This window comes from Anguilla anguilla, chromosome 14 (assembly GCF_013347855.1).
Source record: "Anguilla anguilla isolate fAngAng1 chromosome 14, fAngAng1.pri, whole genome shotgun sequence".
In the NCBI taxonomy this organism is placed as follows: Eukaryota; Metazoa; Chordata; class Actinopteri; order Anguilliformes; family Anguillidae; genus Anguilla; species Anguilla anguilla.
The window spans coordinates 4707779-4729615 of record NC_049214.1 but is presented as its reverse complement, the minus strand read 5'-3'; the positions used below and the strand labels follow the sequence as shown (position 1 = coordinate 4729615).

Below are 21837 nucleotides of genomic sequence, written 5' to 3'. Positions count from 1 at the left end.
TGCATACAGTATGTTTCAAAGTTAGAAGACTACAGTGCATTGCAATTTCCAGCTCCATTACTGCCGATATGTAGTAGGGTATTCCCATTTTAGATTATTTTCGTAAGCAGCGTAGACCAAAACGAACAAAGCTGAGCACAACAGCATAAAACCCACTGGCTGTCAACCATTTATTTTGATTTCAGACCAGCATTTGTTTTCCTTATGATGGCATAGCCTACTACTGCGATAGGCTACGACTGAAGCTTACTGTAAATCTATTAGAAAATAACTTACATTGCGTAGGTTCGTGGAGATTTGGCAATAGCTGCCCTCTGCCCTCCTTATCCACACTTTTGTAGACCAAAACACATTTACGGGTAAACTTTTGCTTAGGAGTACTCCAATCAGCAGTCCCTGCACACCACCAAATCCATCGTGCTATTAATTATATAACTTATCCTAAAATCCTCCTTGAGGGACAGCGCTACGGACTCGTTGTCACATGATGCGTTCGCGGAGATCTACGGAACTTGTAGTGCCACTCCACGGACGGGTCTTGGTCAGGCACACTGAACTGTATGTTCATTGGTTAGGTACCTTCAGCGGAAATGACGAAACGGCATGTCCAAAGGTAGCGTTTTTATTCCCGATTGAGGAAGACCTTTGCTAAAGCGCCACCGTTCTCTCAGAGACGCTGGTAATATGCAAATAAAAGACCACAAATAGTCTACAGTTCTGTCGCAGAAGTGAACTGAACAGACTGATCTCCTGTTACCGAGTGTTGTGTCGGTACAGAAATACCGGAAGTGCTCGTGGGTCCTTTTTCCGACCTGGGAACCAGTGGAAACATTCGTAGCAAACTAGCTAATCCCGCTGGTCAAGGGACATTGACATTCCCGTTTCCGACTAACTGTAACGTAACAAAGTTACTGTATCTAACTGACATTCATTTTCTTTGTAGCTGTGACTTGATTTACGCCGTGCACAAGTCCTCATGACACTGATAAAACAATGTTGTGCGCTTGGTGATTAATGCCTCTTCACCCCTCCCCTTCATTTACGACGTTCAGTCGAGGCCCAATGAGAGTTTTCAGGGGTTCTTATTCTAATACTAGGGCCTCTTACATTCAGGGGCAAATTAGCTTTAGCGTTTTACGTAGTCAGTGCATTCCAGGTCTCCTGGTAAACTGGGGACTCAATGTTTCTACCGTTTCGTCTTTATGGGACGTGGTGATTTGGGGTCGGGTTGGAAGGTCAGCGTTCGTCGAGGAGATTGACACGAAAATAAGGGTAATGTTTTTGTAGCCGGGCCAATGCTTTGGCTCATTGGATTAGCCACGAAGTTGAGAATGGAGTTGCTGCGGAGTTTGGGCCATCAGAAGCGAGACCACTGGAAAATCGCTCATCAAAGCATTATAGGACTCGGAGCTTCGTGGGTGCTTCAGAATATATGGGCGTGTATGTACATGTAAAGCATTAACGTTAGTGATATTTAGTTTAGTAAAAGACTTAATATACAAGAGTACACTAGCTAAGTAACAATGCTTTTTACAAAGCTAGACTAACTTACTATTAACTAGCGAGTCCGTTTGTTTTTGTGTAACAGCTCTGTTCATTTTTTTATATAGCTAGTCCTCAACCAGCCGCAAAGTATACAGCGAATCAGACCTGCTTTTTCATACGGAAGGGGTTCGATCTTAATTGTTTACTTATCTATATAGTCTCATATTTACGAGAGGAGGTTGCCTTAGCTACCTAGCTGCTAGCTAGCAATTTCCGCTTTCTTCCGCTTCACTGTTGAGCAATGATGGAAATTCGCCTAATAGCTAGCCTGCGATATACATAGTGGCTAGCTACTAGCAAAATCATAACTTATTTCTTATGCGAACACTAATTTCGATGTATCCGCAGATAGCTGTGATATTGTTGACTTTGCCACCGCATACTGTAGCAAGATGGCTAACGTTAGCTGGCTAACCATTATCGAAATAGACATCTAGTTAACACTTTTGTAAAACAAATGGCTGAATACTCTTTGTAAAACAATACTATTTCATGCTTATATCCAGTCAAACTAGGTAAGTGTTATCGGTGCAGGACCATCGATTCCCCAATCAGCTAGCTAGTTATACTGTTTATTACTTTGAAGAAAAACATTTTGAAAAAGGAATCCGTATTCGAATAGCTAACCTCGTTAAATAGTAATTTGATTTTGCGGGTGCGGTGTGCAAAGGCGTCGCAAACGTAGTCTCCTAGAGTTTAAAAATAGCTAACGAGGAGATAGGGTCTCAGGGCGGACACACGCATATGTTGACATGTGGGTGATTTTGAAAATGCTGTTCTACCTGGGCCTCGGGAGTTGGGTGCTCGGGCGTGGGACTCAGGCCATGTCAGCAGAGGAGAAGACGACCATCAGGTGAGAACTGATCTCTGGGTGCACTCTTGACGTTTGGGGTCATTGTGCCGGGACCGATTTTAGTAATTCAATAGAGGTGAGAGGCGTCCAGCGGTGTGCTGCATACACTGAATTCCCATACACATATTGGACGGGAATCACTTTCTGTATCAGCACCTCTGGCAGCTTCGATTCTGAGTTCACTAAGGATTCTAGAACATGAGGAAACTGTAGGAAACTGGAATGGGCAATGGAACGTTGTCCAGTGTAGGGACTCCATATCTATGCTTGAGGTACTTTATAGAGGGCCAGGCAGACTTGTGTCCTTGTGCTATTGACCATTAACCTCAGGAGAGCACCTGCCCTGACCCAAGCTGTCTGTGAGGGAGCCATCTGCCCCAGTCACACTTGCCTTCAATCCTCTGGTCTGCCTGACCCCACATCTGGAGAGCACAAGGAGCTGGTTCCATTTCAGCTCAGTTTCAGTTAGGTTATGTTTCGTGGGAATGTTCCAGTTATTGAATTGAATGTCAATTCATTGACTGAACTGAAGCCCAACTGAACCCAACTCTCCTGCCCTAGTTCCTTGTTTCTGATTGCTTCTGTATGTACAGCCTGGAGAAATATGGGTTTTTGTTGTCTAATGAAGGAATGAGCAACACCAGCAAATAGGGAACAGAGAACTGGGATGTTTTTTTTTTTTGTGAACACATGGGTATTTACACTGTTAAGCTTTTGGGCTGTCACACTGAGAGGTGTGTTACTACTGTGCATAGTGTCCTGTTTTCACCTTAATGCTACATGAAGTGCACACAAACAAGCACACACACGCAAATATGTATTGGACGTCACTCAGTGCCAAGAGTGCAGCTGGTCATGTGCTGCTAAATTCCATCCAACTCTACCTGATTCTTTTCCTCTCCCATTTATCAGTATTTTAGAGGCCCTATGTGTTCAGGTGCACACACTGTCCCTTCCAGTTAATTTATTGGGGAGCACTCTGTGTCACACACGCACACACACACACTCTCTCTCTCTCACTCTCACACACACAAACACACTCTCACACACACACACACACACAGCCAGGAATCAGCCCGGCCACCTGCTGCTGGAGGCACAGAGGCCTCTTTCATGCTCAAGGTCTCCTATGAAGCAGAAAAATAGAGAGCGGGTTTGGCGCTGATAAAGGAGGAATGCAATTAGTCAGTAATCCGGCATAGAGCGCCGCTGATTAGCTCCCCGCTGAAGGCGAGCCGCTCTCGCATTCCTGAGGGACCTGTGGGGGCCCACGTAGCTCAGGCGGTAAGAGCGGTTGTCTGGCGGTCGGAGGGTCGCCGGTTCGATCCCCTGCCCTGGTGCGTGTCGAAGTGTCCCTGAGCAACCCCTAATTGCTCCCAATGAGCTGATTGGTACCTTGCATGGCATGGCAACCTTTCATCGTTGGTGTGTGAGTGTGTGTGTGTGAATGGGTGAATGAGAGGCATCAATTGTAAAGCGCTTTTTTTTTTTTTCTTTTTTTTTTAAAACTCCACATGGGTTTTTTTTAACTCCTAGAGGGGGTCTGCGCCATGCGACCAGCCATGCTCGGTGACAAATAGAGACGCAGGCACTTTAATTTCACACCACGGGAGTTCTCTAGGTGTCAGTTCTGACCTTGAGAGAAGCACTGCTGATGTCTCTGCTAAATTCTCCTCTGTGTGGAGGTTTGGGGTTTCCCCTCTGGGTTGGTGAAAGGTGTTTGTGTAAGATTCATTCGAGCTCGGTTTGCCTAAGCTAATGGCGCGTATTCTTCCTTTTCTCAGGGGCCAGGTGCTGGAGATGTTTGACCACGCTTATGGCAGCTACATGGTGAGTGAGTGGGCCAACACGCCTCTGCACTGCCCGGCCACAGATCGTACCGAGGAACCAGATGGTCAGCTCCACATACGTAGTATCAAAAGTTGAAGTGTGCAGTTGAAGCTGAAATGTTCCTGTTTGTTGGATCCGATTAACATTCATGAGAGGATGTGGCTCAGGATCGTTATGGGGCCACGGGGGATATGACTTTTCAAGAGTATTCCTATAATAGCAGCACTGGAAACTCATATCGCCAACTACAGCCATCTAGAGCAGTTACACTTAAATCTGGCCTTGAGGCCAGTGATGATTTTCTTATCTACCTGGTAGCTAAATGATTGATGCCGTTGATTGGCCAGAAGTCCCACTCACCAGTTGTCCCAGGTCCCTGAATAGAGGGGAAGAATGAACACAGTTATTTTTGAGAACGCCCAAAATCACTGGTGGACATGACAACTGCCACTGACTTCCCCATTCTGATAACTAAACGCTCAAATCCACATGACTGATGTGTGGTGTGGATTTGCAATCAATGGCTATTTCTGCAGGACAGGAAGTGTGTTTTGGTGCAATCCCAGGTTGGTAGAGCACTCTGCCTTCAAATATGTGTTTTTTTTTTATTTTTTAATTGTTGCCTTTATGTGAAAAAGTTGGGTGTGACACACTGCGAGTGGAGTGTTGCGAATTGTGAATTTTTAAAAATTTGTCTCCTTGTCATGTGACCTCACTTTCCTGTGACTACGTGTTGTGGACACTGTTCGCACAATACAAGCTTTGAGCGTTCGCTTAACTGGCCGTGATAATGCTGAAAATCTTTGAGTACCATACGCAGTATATTGCGGTCAGCTAATCCAGACATGGGACATGCCTGCACTGTCGAAATGGTCCGTTTTAGCAAAAAGGGTTGACAGTAGCCAAGCCAAGCCCCCCGGGTCTCTGGCACTTCACCGTTCAAGTTATGAATTTATTAATGACGGGTTATGCAAATTTCAGGAAAATTGTTTCATAAAAGAAGCAGATGGTCTTATCCATAGCGACTTACGAAAATGCATGCATGAAGTTTGAAGTTTATGTATGCAAACGTGCCCCCACATTTAGTATAAACTAATCATCACTGTGCTAGAACTTCATTTCAGTTGCAAATGCTGGGACTACGGCACTCTCTGTACTTTTAGGGAACACTGTATTCATGTCATACTGAAGTGCTGCTTGGTCCTCACCCCCCCACCCTCCCAATTTCCCTGCAGAAATATGCCTATCCTGCTGACGAATTGATGCCCTTGAGCTGCAGGGGGCGGGTGAGGGGGCAGGAGCCCAACCGGGGGGACATCGACGACTCCCTGGGCAAGTGAGTGTGAGGTCTGCGACCGCGCCCGCAAAACAGGCACAGCTGCTTTTAAGAATATTTTTAAAAAGTCCAATAAAAACGTCAGTTAATGGGGTTCTTTGGACGCAGCTTGTAGCCGCTGATGAATTAATACCGGGCAGCAGTGTAGAATAATGGGTAAGGAGCTGGCCTTGTAACCTAAAGGTCACAGGTTTGAATCCCAGGTTGGACACTGGCATTGTACCCTTGAGCAAGGTACTTAACCTGCATTGCTTCAGTATATATCCAGCTGTATAAATGGATGCAGTGTAAATGCTATGTAAGTCGCTCTGGATAAGAGCGTCTGCTAAATGCCTGTAATGTAACGTAATGTAATGCAATACTGAATGGATGTTACGTTAGCCTGATTTCGTTAATCCCATAATGGGTGGAGCTACAGTGTGCTGTCAGTCACTGACTTATGCGAACCAATCAGCATTGTGCCCTTCGCTGAAAGACACAGGGATTGTTTTGTATTGTTGTGATGCCGATAGCTTATGGTTGCTCTGCCCATTTTTGGTTTCGTGACTCCTCATTCTCCCATTGCTGTTGAACACATATTGAACATAGCTTCCTGTTTGAGGTTTAGAAGGAGGTTCGGTCTGCTATCTCGTTATTGACCACTTCCCCTTAATTAATATTCAGCCAGACAGCAAATTGGCTATGCTTATAATATGGGCAGTGGTTGTGATGCAATATACAATGTTTTGTCACACAAAATTCAATATGTATTGGATAAATATCGACCTGGATAGCATGATCAGCATCCTTATTTGGCAAACGGTGTGTATTGTCCAGTCAGTATATTGGAGGTGAGGGACGGGTTAATATATACCAGTGAGAGTATGCATCAGGGAACAGTATGGAGCTGACTGGTGCACTGTCTGTGGAGCTCAGTTCCTGTAATGGTACCTTGTAGGCTCAGTTTTGCCAAACACGTTTGTCCAGGTGTGCGCACAGGGTTACAGCTTTTTATTCATTTATTTTGACGTGTTTGAAGTAGTTCCAGTTAAGTGCTGAAAACTCTGTCTGGTCTGAAGGCTCCCATGACATCATAATGCCCTAAGCAAGTTTAAAAAAAGAAGAAAAAAAAGAAAAGAGGTACCAGAAATACTGGCAAATGAACATTGTTGAAGTGCTCTTTATTTCATTCTTTCGTTTGTCAGGGAAGACTAGTTTATCTTAATCCCCCACAAGGTGAGGAGCCCTTACATTTCATAAAGAGTTGTCATTCCCTGTATAGTGAGAGATGGCGCTTAAGCTGTCGAATAGAGGCTCTGCACTGAATGAATCTGCTGGATGCTGAGTCGCAGTGAAGTCCCCCATTAACCTTCGGTAACGGTCGTTAACCTCTGCTCTGTCCCTCAGGTTCTCCCTCACGCTGATCGACACCCTGGACACCCTCGTGGTGAGTTTCCGGAACGTTCCCGCCCCAAAAAGCCATTTGGTTTCAGAGGGGGTCGTAAGCTGGAAGCACAACACAGAGAGACACACTGACGTAGTGGTTTTGTTTCATTGTACCGTGCTCGGTAGAAGGCTGTACCATGCATAGCTTACACGTTGAAGCACATGTTAGAGAACGAGGTGACACTCAAAAGGAAGGCCACCATCTTGTGAAATATCTTTCTGAGCCTTGTTATTTTTTTACGTCGGTGGTATATTATTGTCGTTCTCAGCTGAAGAAATGATTTGCGTTCAGTAACTTCGCAATCACAATTGAAAGGAAAAAACGCTTCAGGTGGTTTGTCTGAATAGTATTTAAATGGCATGCGCTCGGGACAGTACCATAGATTGTTTGAGGTGATAGGGCGTCGTTAGCGTGTGATGTCAGCTCGGCTAGCGTCTTTGACGCAGAACAGAGAGGTCTGCAGCCGTGGGTCTGGAGAGATGCAGGGGGCGTGCCAGGTCTTGCTACTCAACACTTAGCGTTTAGCTCACTTCACCTGGTTTCTCGTCTCTTGAATTTGTTACGAATTTTAAGGTGAAATATAAAACCAGTAGGAATCTCCAGGACCAGGGTTGCAGAACGCTTATTCATGAATGAAAACCAGAGTCGCGAAAACTGGGTCGGTCTCCACCACGTGCGGCTCTGCCTAATTCGATGCAAAATCGATTCGGGGATTAAAAAATAAACACAGTGTTAAGATTCAAACGACTGGATTGATTTTTGACGTGGCAAGAAATGGCAAATCCGATGCTGGGGCGAACAGGGCCTCTTGTGTTGATTAAATAAAACCCATCTCAGTCCAGCTGCAACTGTCATGAGAGCTACTGGAATATCAGAGGCATTCTCTCCTCACCTCCCCCCCCCCCCATTCCACATTTATGGCCATTTTATTTTATATCTTTATTTTATTTTGATTTGTTTCTTTTTCTGTGATAGCAACCACTTGTCTGTGAAGCACTGTGCACAAAGTGCCAGTGCAAGTTATCATTATTCTGTAATTTTCCCTCCTGTATCCCACAATCCTCTCTGTCCTGCCCTCAGGTGCTGAACAAGCTGGAGGAGTTTGAGGAGGCGGTGAGGAAGACCGTGAGAGACGTCCGGCTGGACAACGATGTGGTGGTGTCCGTTTTTGAGACCAACATCCGCGTGCTGGGGTGAGGACCCTGTTTACTCCTCTCCTCCCTCCCTCAATCTCCTCTCCTCCCTTCCTCCCTCTCCTCTCCTCCCTTCCTCTCTCCTCCCTTCCTCTCACTCTCTCTCTCTCCTCTCCTCTCCTCCCTCCCTCAATCTCCTCTCTCTCTCTCTCTCTCACTCTCTCTCTGTCTCTCTGTCTCTCTCTCTCTCTCACACTCACTCTCTCTTCTCTCTCTCACTCTCTCTCTCTCACTTTCACACTGTCACACTCTCACTCTCACTATACTCCTCTGATTCAGGTCCTGAGTGAAGAGTTATGATAGAAATGCATTGCTACTTATTTTACTTTTTGAGAGTTGCAATTTGGATGGTTCATTTGAGTAATTACAGATTTTCGGTGGTATTTTAAGGAGAAATTCCTGTGGATGGACTGCTCTGGTTTTCAGTCTGATTCCGGAATTTCACATTTTTGATTGTGTCTGGGCACTGAGGCTCGGAAACAAGCAGTTACTTAAATTGGAGGCTCTGATTGGCAGTTGTACTTTAACTTTTTACATGTGGTGATGTTTTAGTTTAGTTTGAGTTTGGTACATGCTGTATAAGGTTGCCGTTCTAACATTGTTTCATTGATGAAGGTAGTTTGCTGAAACGTATGAATTTGAATATGAATATGAATTTTTAGCCTCATCTTTAATAAAAACTAGACTGTAGATCTCTTTGGACCTTTTTTGATTTGACTGGAATATTCAATGAATGCTGCTGTTCCCTTAGTGGCCTGTTGGGGGCGCACGTGATGGCGGACCTGCTTCGTGGGCGCGGTGAGAGGATGCAGTGGTACCGCGACGAGCTTCTCCACATGGCGAAGGACCTGGGCCATCGGCTCCTGCCTGCCTTCAACACCACCAGCGGCCTGCCTTACCCACGGGTACTTGCTCACACGCAGAATCGGATTCGCTCACACGCAGAATCGGATTCGCTCACACGCAGAATCGGATTCGCTCACACGCAGAATCGGATTCGCTCACACGCAGAATCGGATTCGCTCACACGCAGAATCGGATTCGCTCACATGCAGAATCGGATTCGCTCACATGCTGAATCGGATTCGCTCACATGCAGAATCGGATTCACTCACATTCTGACTATCTTCCACATGATCTCTCTGATTCAGACTCGCTCCCATTGCTGTCTCAGATCCGGAATCGGACTCACATGTTCAGACTTACTCCTGTATACTCAGATTCAAAATCGGATTCACATTCACATTGACATTCAGACTTTGCCCTCCATGCTCTCTTCAGATATCAGATTCAAATTCATGTTCGTTCTCACTTTCAGACGTGCTCTTGAGTAGCTCGCACTCACGTTCAGAGTTGGAATCGGAGTCTGTTTCAGGTTCACATCCACTCTACTCTCTCTGGCCAATCGGGCGCCTGCTGTCCCCTTACACTAAGCGAACGTCACATTTTTTCCAAGTTGTCATGTCGCGAATGCCCTGTGACCCTGGCTCCTGATTGGCCCGTCTGCGCCCCCTAGGTGAACCTGCGCTACGGGGTCCTGAACCCCCTCTCCCGAACGGGCACCGAGTCGGACACCTGCACGGCGTGCGCGGGGACCATGATCCTGGAGTTCGCCGCGCTCAGCCGGCTGTCTGGGGAGGCTGTGTTTGAGGTACGGCAGGGGGGCGGGGTTAGTGAAGGTGAGGGGCCGGCTGTCTGGGGAGGCTGTGTTTGAGGTACGGCAGGGGGGCGGGGTTAGTGAAGGTGAGGAGCGGCGCTCAGCCGGCTGTCTGGGGAGGCTGTGTTTGAGGTACGGCAGAGGGGGCGGGGTTAGTGAAGGTGGGGGGCGGGGTTAGTGAAGGTGAGGGGCGGCGCTCAGCCAGCTGTCTGGGGAGGCTGTGTTTGAGGTACGGCAGGGGGGCGGGGTTTGGGAAGGTGAGGGGCGGCGCTCAGCCGGCTGTCTGGGGAGGCTGTGTTTGAGGTATGGCAGGGGGGCGGGGCTGGTGAAGGTGAGGGGCCGGCTGTCTGGGGAGGCTGTGTTTGAGGTACGGCAGGGGGGCGGGGTTAGTGAAGGTGAGGGGTGGGATTTCAGCACTATGAGCGGGTTAGGGGCGGAACATCAGGGCTATTTCAGTGGATTAGGGGTGGAGCTTCAGGGATGTGTGAGTGGGTTAGGGGTGGAGCTTCAGGGATGTGTGAGCGGGTTAGGGGCGGGGCTTCAGGGATGTGTGAGCGGGTTAGGGGCGGGGCTTCAGGGATGTGTGTGTGGGTTAGGGGTGGGATTTCAGGGCTGTGAGTGGGTTAGGGGCGGGGCTTTAAGGCAGTGTGAGTGAGTTAGGGGTGGGGCTTCAGGGCTGTATGAGCAGGTTAGGGTAGGCTTCTGGACTGTAGTAGAGAGTTAGTTGCAGGGGGTGCTGGCCTGCTTCAGGACCTCTGTCTCTCAAACTGTGCCAGTGCAAACAGAGCACAGAGAGAGAGCAGAGCACAGAGAGAGCAGCCCGCTGACCCGCTCTGAGTGATTCAGCTCTGGCCCTGTTCCTGCCCAGCGTCTCTTCCTCATTTGGGAAACTCCCCCGGGGACTTGTGACCTTCGCGCTTGCTTTGATGTGTGGCTTTTTGGGGAAGGGTTTTGCCTTGTGATGTTGTTTGTTATGGTGTTAATTTTGGTGATCTTATTTCTGTGTCGTGCTGTTGTATCCATGGTAATCGACAACATGACGCTGAAGATGATTGCTGTAAAATTCCAGTTAAACTCTGCAGTGTAAATGTGACATACAAATGCGAGAACAGACCACACCTGTTTAACTTTAGTTTGCGTCAGTGATATGTAATTGCCGCATTCTCGGAAAGAAATTACTGTAATTACCGATGTGCTTTCAGTCACTGACTGTCTGCTCCAGAATACTCTGCTCTTCACACCGACTCTCACGAAACACTGTGATTTGCCCTAATTAGTGAGTAATTGGCAGCGTACGGTAGGTCTGCCTAATCGGGGGTTTCCTAAAGCCTCATTGTTCTGTCATTAGCGAGAAGGAACACATGAGAAATGAGAGGTTGTTTGAAGGTTATCTGAGGGTTATTCAGATTTTGTTTCAAGGTTGTGCAGGAATTGTCAGAGGTTTGTAAGGAGGCTGTCTGAGGGTTATGTGAAGGTCGCGTGAAGGTCACGTGGCATGCGCACATCACGCTATATGTGCATTTTAACGCCGTCAGGAACACGCCAGGAAGGCCCTGGACGTGCTGTGGGAGAAGAGGCAGAGAGGAAGTGACCTCGTCGGCACCGTCATCAACATCCACAACGGGGACTGGGTCCGCAGGGGTGAGGAAGGAGCCTCTTCCCTCCAACAGCGAGCGCATCCCGTACCCCAATCGCCGAGAGTTCAGTCTCAACGAATCCATTTTCACCCCTTTTCCCCCCCAATTTGGAATCTCTGCACCTGTGCCTCTTGAGTCATCATTGTGCTTCCTGCACAGATGCACTTATCCATAAACCAGTGATTCTGAGTTTGGTCCGTTTTCTGTGTGTCACTACTCTAGGTTTATTTTTGTTTGACAGATCCCCCCCCCCCCCCTTTCCCCAAATTTGCAGTCTCTGCCAACCGTACATCGCTGTGCTACCTGCACTGATGTACTTGCTCGTGTACCAGTGAATATTTTCCACTCTAGGGAATACACAGTACCACAGGAGAGCTAGCACTGATCTGAGGAGGGGCCTACCTCTCACTCAGGACTAGTAACCTGTGGGGGCTTGGCATGTGTGTGGAAATAACTGATACAGCAGTGATCCGACACACCCTGCCTGACACAGGTTCAAGTCAGTTGCCTCCGCAAATAGAGGACACAGTCGGATGATCGCATTGGCCAGCGTTTCGTAAAAGATTTGGAGACCTGTGATTGTTATTGTAATTGTGGAAACTGTTGAAGTGGTGATAAGTGACAGCTCTCTCTTTGACAGACAGCGGGGTGGGTGCAGGTATCGACTCCTACTACGAGTACCTGATGAAGGCCTACATCCTGTTAGGAGACAGCGTGTACCTGGAGAGATTCAACACTGTAAGAACCTGCAGTCCGTCCCGTTCATTCACAGAGTGACCAAAGCAAGGGGCCGTTTCTCTTACTGTGTTATCCAGTCATTCTACAGATGAGTCAAAATGTTACAGAGGGTTTTACTGGAAAGACTTTTAAGTTTGGTTTATTATCTTGCTCAGAGGTAGGCCTGGTGAGCAGGCTAGCTTTTCTCTGTTAAAGTCATGATTTATGCTTGCCTGAATTCGATCCACCTTTTGACCTTTCACCTTTTACAATTTGTCTTTAACTTTGACCTTTCACCTCATTCTGGTATGTGAGTTTTGGGTTTTTTTTCCCTTCACTGAAACAGTTTGGTGAGCACAGTGATCATCAGTAACAATTCACTGGCAAATGTCTTTTAAGAGAGCTTGATGATATTTAAACTATTTTTGCCAATAACTGTGTTAATCAGAATTTGTGTTAATACTGCCCCCTGCTGGTGTCTGTCTGCCACAGCACTACAGCGCCATCATGAAGTACATCAGCCAGCCGCCTCTGCTGCTGAGCGTCCACATGCACAACCCCACCGTCAACGTCCGCAGCTGGATGGACTCCCTCCTCGCCTTCTTCCCCGGACTGCAGGTCAGACGCGTGACATCATCATCGTCATCTGTATCATTATTCTAATCAACATCGCCATCGCTGTCATTGGCATTAGCATCATCGCGGTCATTATTGATATTTACAATGCTAATATATACAATACAATGCTAAAATGCAATGCTAATATAAATGAGAAAAATGTTTTACATCTGAGAAGGAGAAATGGGTGAATGGATATATAGTGCATGTTGCTAGAACTGCAAGAACAAAGGCATAGGAACATGATGGAACGTAACAGGCCTGTGTAAATGAACTTCAGAATGAGTAAGAAGCACGGAACCAGACAGTTGTCAGATTAAATTTGGTTTCTTAAAAATACTCTCAAAGAAAATCTATCCTCTCACAACAGAAAAAGCTCAAAACTGGCCCCCACAAAAGCAGGAACAAGCTCCATATGAACTTAATCTGAGTGGACTGTAATACCGCTGCATGTGTGCAGTACTGGTCTCTGGTGCACCACCAACTTCCCACAGAGCGCGATAATGCTTTCTATGGAAACTTCATTTGGTGGTTTCACCTGACCTTTGTCTGATGGAGTTCATTTGCATGGCGTAACTTTAAAGATACACACGTATCGCAACACGGCCCATCAGTAGCACGTTATCCTCAGAGCCTCTAAGCGTTCGACTCAAAGCTTTGGTAAGATGGCGGGCGGGGCAGGCGGGAGCATCGGGCTGTGTGTGTTCCCCCCCTGGCCCTGCGGGGCGTGGTTCTCAGGCTCTCTCTGCCCCTGCAGGTGTTGAGAGGGGACCTGAAGCCTGCCATTGAGACCCACGAGATGCTCTACCAGGTCACCAAGCAACACAAGTTCCTCCCCGAGGTAACCATGGCGAACGGGGTACCGGCCGTTCGTCAGTCTTTCAGGCACAGCCGGTCAGACCGTTGGTCTTTGATCCCCCTGTAGGGTCTATTCCTCCAAACATAACAACTTAAGTGTGTGCATTTATCACAGGTAATTCCAGCTAGCTTGTTAGTCCATTGTAATTTCTCAACACACAGCACAGTTGACAGGTATAAACTGATTGCAGTTGGGAATAAAAGCTGTTCCATTGCTCATTGCTGTCAGATGGGGAACTTTGACTGCAGTGTATAGGGTGAAAAGGAGAAGGTCAAAGTACTCTGGCTGTCCATCAGAGAGAGAAGGTGTTTTGGTCTTCTCCTTTACACGTTGGGTATAGCCCTGTAGCTCACCTCGTTTCTCTCCTCTCCTCTCCTCTCCTCTCCTCTCCTCTCAGGCCTTCACCAGTGAGTTCAGGGTCCACTGGGGTCAGCACCCGCTGCGCCCCGAGTTCGCGGAGAGCACCTACTTCCTGTACAAGGTACAGCTCCGCCTTCACTCCGTCTCAACTTCCTGTCTGCCAGGGATGGACTGCATGAGGGTGCAAACGTTTGGGCAGTGCACTGGAAAGTGTGCCCTGCAACATTTCATCCCAGTCTTAGGTTATCTCAAGTGAGAGCGTTTTTACCAGGGATAGGACAGTCCTGGTGTCACCTTATGTATAAGAAATACAGGGGGCCTCCACCAATCGCTGAGTATGTTGCTGGCAACTAAAGGAACAATGCTAATGGTGATTGGTGGATACTTTCTGGCTATACTTCCTGTTTCCCTGTGGGTATTCGGCAAGTGTACGTTCTGTATCTAGCATTGTTCTGTTTTCTACCAGTAAACCGTCATCACAACAGACTTATGCCTATTCACTATACCAATGTAGTCTCCATTATGAAAAACACTAATGTTGTTGTTGTTGTGGTCTAAATGCACAACCCTCAGCCATAACCCTAAAATTATGTGCAATTGTACAAGAATGTCATACAGCCAGTTACACCAGTCTGACTCGTGATTGCTGTGTAATTATATAGGTAAGTTATTTGCCTCGTATAGTGATAAGTAAGTGTGATTAATGAGATGTCATCAAACACACTGTTTGCCTGTAGTTAACTGTATGCATTTGGTTTGAAGATTACTGAATTTGGCTGTGGGGTGGGTGGGAGGGGGGCGGTAGGGATGCAGTCATGGACCAATCAGAATCCAGGGCCTAACTGATGTCGTGGCCAGGGTTAGAAGAATGCTGGTCATTTAAATGCTTAGTGCACAACTGCATTAAGTGTTTTTTTGATTGGTTAATTCATCACAGACTAATGTTGGCACACAAAGCATTGTGGGGGGGGGTTTCTGTCTGAATGGCGGTTATAAACTGTGGGGCTACTCTTGCCAGGCCACAGGAGACCCCTACTACCTGAAAGTGGGCCAGTCCATCGTGGAGAAGCTCAACGCGCACGCGAGGGTTCCCTGTGGATTCGCTGCAGTGCAGGACGTTCGGACCGGGACCCACGAGGACAGGTAATGAGGCGGGGAGGACGGGACATTGTCACAATTTTTATTCAGCCTTTATTTTTCAAGGTTGAAAGTACTCCTCGCAGATCTTTTGGGAATAAAACCTTAGGTGGTAAAAATCTGATTCGAGTGGGATCCTTGGAAAAAGTGTACAGTCTGAATTCTGTGCCAAGCCCTCATGAGGTAAAGGCACAGTAGACTACGGTATGCTGTGTAAGCAGTATAATACACTCTGTGTGAGGACGGCTGGTCAGCAAAAATGGTAAATAAAGTGATGTAATGTCTGCTGTGTGTTAAAAGCCTTTGGCTCAGTCTGTGTGCTGTCACTTATTGTGGATGTAATCTTGCCAGATGTCGCTTCATTTTTTCCCTAAGTTATAAAACATACCTTTTTTAAAACTGTTTGTTTGGTAAAGCTGGTCTTCTGACTTGTCATTGTGACACAGTTCCCTTCAGGATTTTCCCCAACATTTCATAGACACAGGCAATGACTTTACAGTGAACTTTGGCAGTCTGAAACAAGAATATCCAAAGCATACACTCAAATCAAGTTTAAAATATAGAAATGTTGCACTACTGATACGTCTTAAATTCTCAAGAGAAGTACACATGTGCATAGGTGATTGATTTCATAATCACAAAGATAAATTTAATTTTTTGCAAGATTACACATTTTAACTTGAATTTCTAAAAGTCTTTGTGAGTTTTTCCTGTGAGATGGACGGTGTGTTCAGCGTGACTCACCCGCGTGCTCTGTGTTTCAGAATGGACTCCTTCTTCCTGGCCGAGATGTTTAAGTACCTGTACCTGCTGTTCTCTGAGAAGAGCCAGCTGCCCCTCGACATCGACGACTACATCTTCACCACCGAGGCCCACCTGCTGCCCATGTCCCTGTCCACCACCCAGCCGCCCTGCCAGGGCAACAGCACGGTGAGAGGCCCCGCCCCCGCCTTCCTGCTCCGCCCACGGCCCTGCCCGCTGCCTCGTCTGCTGCCCCACCATCTGCTCCACCCTCTCCGGCTCTAATGGGACTGCCATGTGTCTACCAGTCAGTCAGTCAGACAAGCAGTAAAGCCGGGGTCCTCAATCTTACCCAGAAAGGGCCCGTGTGGGTGCAGGCTTTTGCTCCAACTGAGCAGTTGCACACCTGATTCTACTGATCAACCACTAGAGTAGTCTTTGCTAAGGACCTTGATTAGTAGAATCAGGTGTGTCACTGCTTGGCTGGAAGAAAAGCCTGCACCCACACCGGCCCTTTCTGGATACGATTGAGGACCCCTGCTGTACGGTGTCCCTGAACACTCTGTCTGTGTGTTGGTCTTGCTCTTCTCTTTCTGTTTGTCAGTCTGCCAGTTTGTCAGTTCATTGTTTTAGCTCCTTAGTCAGTCAGTCAGTGTGTCAGTGTGTCAGTGCATCAGTGCCAGGCACCCCTCAGTCATTTGGTAAATCAGTGACATTGATAATCTGTTGTATTACGTTAGTTTATAGCCTTGGCTCTTGGGCCCTCTGACCAGGTGTTTTTTTGGTTTCTTTGCTCCAGGAGACTCGCACCCCTCCGGAGGAGGATCTGTTCACTCACTCCTGTCCCAGCGCTCAGACCCTCTTCCCAAACAACCCCTCCTTCGCCAAAACCATCCGGGACAGCTACAAATACCTCGCTGGGGTGGGCCGGCCCCACCAGGTGTCATCCATACGGTGAGAGCTGCTTATGCATGTGTGTGTGTGTGTGTGTGTGTGTGTGCGCGTGTGTGTGTGCGTGCGCACGCAGCTGTGTGTGTGTGTGAGTGAGTGTGTGTGTGTGTGTGATTATTTATCCCTTCATATTGTGAACAAGGAGCAGCAGACTCAAAATGTACAAATAGTGACGTGATACAAAGGTATGGTTTACAGTAATGAATAGAGAACATAAGTTTCTTACAATACAGTAAAATACAGTAGAAATAGAAGATACGGAGGGAAAGCCTAAAATACATCTTTAGAAGTTATTAAAACTTGCGTGTTTGCACTGTTTTAATTACCACTATAGCCAGGACTGAACACTTTCACATAGACCTTGAGTGCCTGTGTTGGGCCTGCTGATTGGACGGTGCAGTCACGTGACTCTTCCTGTTGCTGTTGCAGGGGGATCGAGCTCCCGCTGCATGATAACGGCATGGAGCCGGTGGAGTTCCTGAAGAGCATGGGCATCTCGCTCACCTCCCTGCACGAGGCAGCGGGGGGCACTGGGGCTCAGCTGGTGAGGGATGGGGGGGGGGGGGGGGGGTGGGGGGGGGGGGGGGGGGTGGGGGGGGGGGGGGGGGGGGTCAGAGCTGGTGAGGGATGGGGTGGGGGGGATACAGCTGGTGAGGGATGGGGGGGGGAGGGGCACAGCTGGTGAGGGATGGGGGGGCGGGGGGGGGGCACAGCTGGTGAGGGATGGGGTGGGGGGGATACAGCTGGTGAGGGATGGGGGGGCGGGGGGGGCACAGCTGGTGAGGGCTGGGGTGGGGGGGGGGCCACAGCTGGTGAGGGATGTGGGGGGGGGACACAGCTGGTGAGGGCTGGGGTGGTGGGGGGGCACAGCTGGTGAGGGATGGGGGGGGGGAGGGGCACAGCTGGTGAGGGATGTTGGGGGGGACACAGCTGGTGAGGGGTGTGGGGGGTGGGGAAGGGCACAGCTGGTGAGGGGTGTTGGGGGGCACAGGGGCACTGCAGGTGGGGGGGAAAGGGGGGGTGCAGGTAGCTGGTGTCTGGGGTGCCGAGGAACATGGGGTACTGTTATATCACTGGCAGATCTGATTTGCTTGTCATATTCCACTTTATTCTGTTATATTGTAAGAAGTACATGAGAACAAGGTATCTCTTTGGGCAGCAGCAGAGTGTGTTATGTAGTGTTAGAGCGGACGTTAACGTCTCCAACGCCTCCATCTCTCTCCCTCTCCGCTGCTCTCTCTGTTGCCCTCCAGGACTCTTCTGGGCAGAAGGGTGTGTACCGGGTGAAACTGATTGCAGAGGTGAGCCAGACCCCGGAGGAGGAAGAGGTGGTGCCCCTTATCGTCCAAGTCATCTCCCCCCCGTTTCTGGGAAGAATAGTACTGACTGCTGGGCCTGCCAAGTTCGGAATGGACCTTACCAAACAGGAGAATGGGGTGAGCTCTCTCTCTCTCTCTCTCTCTCTCTCTCTCTCTCTCTCTCTTTCTCAGAGATGACTCAGTTTGTGAGGTAGAATCAGGGCAATAGGAGGACCACACCCACTGAGTAAGCAGACACACACAAACCTGGGTTGTCCTGATTCTCCCTCACAAGTCCTGCCACAATTGGATTTATAAAAACCTAAAATTATCACTCGGTCAGCATGACCAGAGATCTAGACCTGGAAAAGCCATTAAGCCACACAGACTAGTCTGAGTCAGTTAGCAAGTCTGGGTCACCCAGTCAGGCCCCATGCCCGTATGGAAATGCAGTAAGGTTGAGTCCTATTGGTTGAGTCACCGTAGTCCATTTGCAGTGATCTCATCTGATAGGCCTGGTGAAGTGGTTATGTAAAACCTGTCATAAAGGGACGATTGAACTCCATTCTGCCTGTAATTTGATATGGACGTCATAAAGCCGGGTTTGTTGTGTAGCACTCATTAATATCCCACTGCCGCCAGTTTAACTCCCATCACCTATTGGTCAGAGGATAATTGTCCGGTTTATTGCCGCACCTTGGATTGGACATTCTGTGTGGGGTTTTCTCTGGCGTTAAGCACAACGTGATCATAAATGACTGACTGAGTGAGTGAGTGACTGTTTGACTAGTTAAGGCATCTGCCTTTACTGTAATGTAATGATGTAATGACTGGGTAAAGGAGCGAACGAGTAATTCAGTGAGTGACCGACTTGGAAACGAACTGATTGACTGGGTGACTGAGTCAGTGAGTAACTAAGCGACTGATTGACTTGGCGGAGTGAGTGACTGACTGAGCAACTGAGTGAGTGAGCTTCAACTCCTGGACTAACACACTGACAGAGTGATTTAGAGAAACGCTTGAGAGAATGATTGATTGATGATGACCCAGAGCCTGACCGGTTACCACAGCAACGCGTTCCCTCTCTCCGCCCCCCCCGGCAGGTGAAGGGCAGCATAGTGAAGAGCGCCCCCTACAGCGCGTGCGGTCCCCTGGAGAACGCGGCGGAGCTGAGGGGTCGAGTGGCCCTGGCGCTCAGAGGGGACTGCATGTTCGCCGCCAAGGCGCGCCGGCTGCAGGAGGCCGGGGTCGTCGGGGTCATCTTCATCGGTGAGCCAATCGGAGCGCGCCGCCAGCGTGGCCTCGTCCACCGCTGACCAATCAGAATCAACAGCTTGAGAGGTTGTGGGAAGGGCTGCGTGCTCATTGAAATATATGGGTGAAACTGCATCAGGTTCTTTCATTGGCTAGCTGTCAAAATCATGATGGCAGACAAAGATTTCCCTGGTGGTTCTGTCTTTTTAAAGGGAATTAATTTTGATTGTTCTGGGGTAGTTAAATTCAGGGGAGGTGTTTGGGTGAGGATTTAAATTCAGGGGAGATTATACATTTTCACTTTGGGGAAAGTTATTCTGTCTCCCGACCATTGACACTAAAACGTTCCAATTAGATGCACCTTCTTAAAATGTATTTTTGGGTGTGAGCAAAAGCAATACTCTATCAGAGTACTTTCTGTAGCATAATGTAGCACTGGAAACTCCTTTTACTAACCCCCCCCCCCCCCCCCCCGCCAGACCACAAGGAGGGGAGCAGCAGCGAGGCCACGCCCCTGTTCCAGATGGTGGGCGACGGCGGCCCCACCTCTGACATCACCGTGCCGCTGGCCTTCCTGTTCAGCCGCGAGGGGGCGGCGCTGACCAGCGCGCTGGAGGAGCACGGCGGCGTGGAGGTGCTGCTGCTGCCCAAAGAGAGGCCGCCAGGTACGAGACCGCCACCGCACGCGCTCCGTAACGTCCACTCAAACGCCACCGCACGCGCTCAGTAACGTCCACTCAAACGCCACCGCCACCGCACGCGCTCAGTAACGTCCACTCAAACGCCACCGCCACCGCACGCGCTCAGTAACGTCCACTCAAACGCCACCGCCACCGCACGCGCTCAGTAACGTCCACTCAAACGCCACCGCCACCGCACGCGCTCAGTAACGTCCACTCAAACGCCACCGCACGCGCTCAGTAACGTCCACTCAGACACCACCGCACGCGCTCAGTAACGTCCACTCAGACGCCACCGCCACCGCACGCGCTCAGTAACGTCCACTCAAACGCCACCGCCACCGCACGCGCTCAGTAACGTCCACTCAAACGCTACATCACACACTCGATAAATAACACACTGTCATTTGTAAATATATATATGTATACACAAACACACTCACACACACACTCTCATTGTCTCCCTCTTCTCTCTCTCTTTCCCCTCCTCCTCCCTCCCTCTCTCTCTCTTTCTCTCTCATTTTAAATTTCAAAGTGCTTTATTCGCATGACAAATATTGGCGAAGCAGAGGTTGCGTAATAAGGCTGTGTGCTGTAGCGCAGTGTACAGACTGTCTGCATCGCTCTGTCTCCCCAAGCAGAGAAGCCCATGGGCATGAACATCCAGATCCACCTGTCCAAAGAGGGAGAGCTGCAGGAGGGGGAGAGCAAGAGCACCACCATCCAGCTCCGGCTGGAGCCCAGCGAGGAGGAGGAGGAGGAGGAAGGGGAGGAGCCTGGGGCAGGAGGAGAGGGAGGAGCCATCTCCACGGGGGACCACTGCGCCTCCGCGGCGACCGAGGACCGGGCCCCTCCCCCGCACCCGTGCGCGGACGCGCGGACCCCGCCCCCTCCCCCCCGACCCCTCCCCCGCGGACCCCGAGAGCGACCCCTGAGGGGGCGGGGACTGCACTGTTACCCACAATCCCCCGGCAAACAGGCAGTTGCTTCCCACGGCCCTTGAAGCGAGGCACGGCAGGGCGGCGTCCGGAGCCCGAGAGCGCCACGACGATCGCCCTCGTTGCCACGGGGACGGGACTATGACACAGAGAGAGGACGCAAACACAAAAAAGAGAAAAAACACACAAACGCGTATCCAGACCTCACACCTTCCCCGGTAAGGGGGGGGGTGTCCTTATAGTTTTAGTTATTAAAAATTGTGTATTAATATATGGAGGAGGGAGAGGGGGAGGGGCCTGGCTGTGCAAGCACACAAGTCTTAACTGCCATTGGAGGCCTCTTCCTGCAGTGATATAACCTGAGGGTAGCTTAGACAAACTATTGAAAAATGATGCCTATTCATGTACTACGTTAGCATTACTGAAGAGAGTGGGGTGTGGATAGGTGAGTTATTAATAGCATAAATACTTTTATTATTTGGGGGGGGTAGGAAGGGGAGGGGGGCAGGTTTTCAGTCTCCTCTGATTGGTTGATTTCTCCACGGACTTGAGAGAAGACGGCTTTCCAAGGACGTGTTGTCGCCAAAAAGGGGGGGGGGGGGGGGAGCGTGTCGTCATAGCACCAGCAGACGGTCTCCCGGGCAACCCTCTGTCGGTATGGATGACGCAGGGGGCGCCACGTGCGAGCCGGTCGGGGCCCTCCGAGGACAGGCCGGGGCGGCGCGGACGGAACGCCGCGCGGAGTGACATTCCGGGTTCCGCCGCGCGTCGCTAGCGGAGACGACGACGGCGCTCACGCCGGGGGGG

At 49.4% G+C, this 21837-nt stretch overlaps 2 protein-coding genes across 5 annotated transcripts in view; one reads left to right on the top strand and one right to left on the bottom strand.

Annotated features, from left to right (window-relative positions):
* Positions 1-2438, bottom strand: part of slc31a2 (solute carrier family 31 member 2) — a 10049-nt gene extending 7611 nt beyond the window's left edge. Inside the window, exon 1 of one of the 2 annotated variants that reach the window (XM_035390938.1) lies at positions 2328-2438. The gene's annotated coding sequence lies outside the window, so the exon portion shown is untranslated. Of the gene's footprint in view, positions 1-276; positions 653-2327 lie in introns of those variants that run through there. The other variant, XM_035390939.1, reaches the window with a different exon arrangement.
* Positions 1019-21837, top strand: si:ch211-282j22.3 (ER degradation-enhancing alpha-mannosidase-like protein 3). Of its 3 annotated transcripts, none has more exons than XM_035390936.1 (20): positions 1019-2398; positions 4183-4228; positions 5464-5564; positions 6951-6990; positions 8071-8183; positions 8935-9088; positions 9700-9834; positions 11376-11481; positions 12118-12215; positions 12687-12812; positions 13570-13653; positions 14069-14152; positions 15050-15174; positions 15933-16098; positions 16709-16863; positions 17290-17404; positions 18114-18296; positions 19262-19427; positions 19892-20077; positions 20734-21837. In XM_035390936.1, exons 1-20 carry the CDS (start codon positions 2298-2300, stop codon positions 21093-21095), a joined length of 2646 nt encoding a protein of 881 aa, XP_035246827.1. In that variant the 5' UTR covers positions 1019-2297; the 3' UTR covers positions 21096-21837. The 3 variants fall into 3 exon arrangements, with proteins under 3 accessions (XP_035246827.1, XP_035246826.1, XP_035246828.1); XM_035390935.1 differs by having other exon boundaries at positions 20731-21837; XM_035390937.1 differs by having other exon boundaries at positions 5464-5575; positions 20731-21837.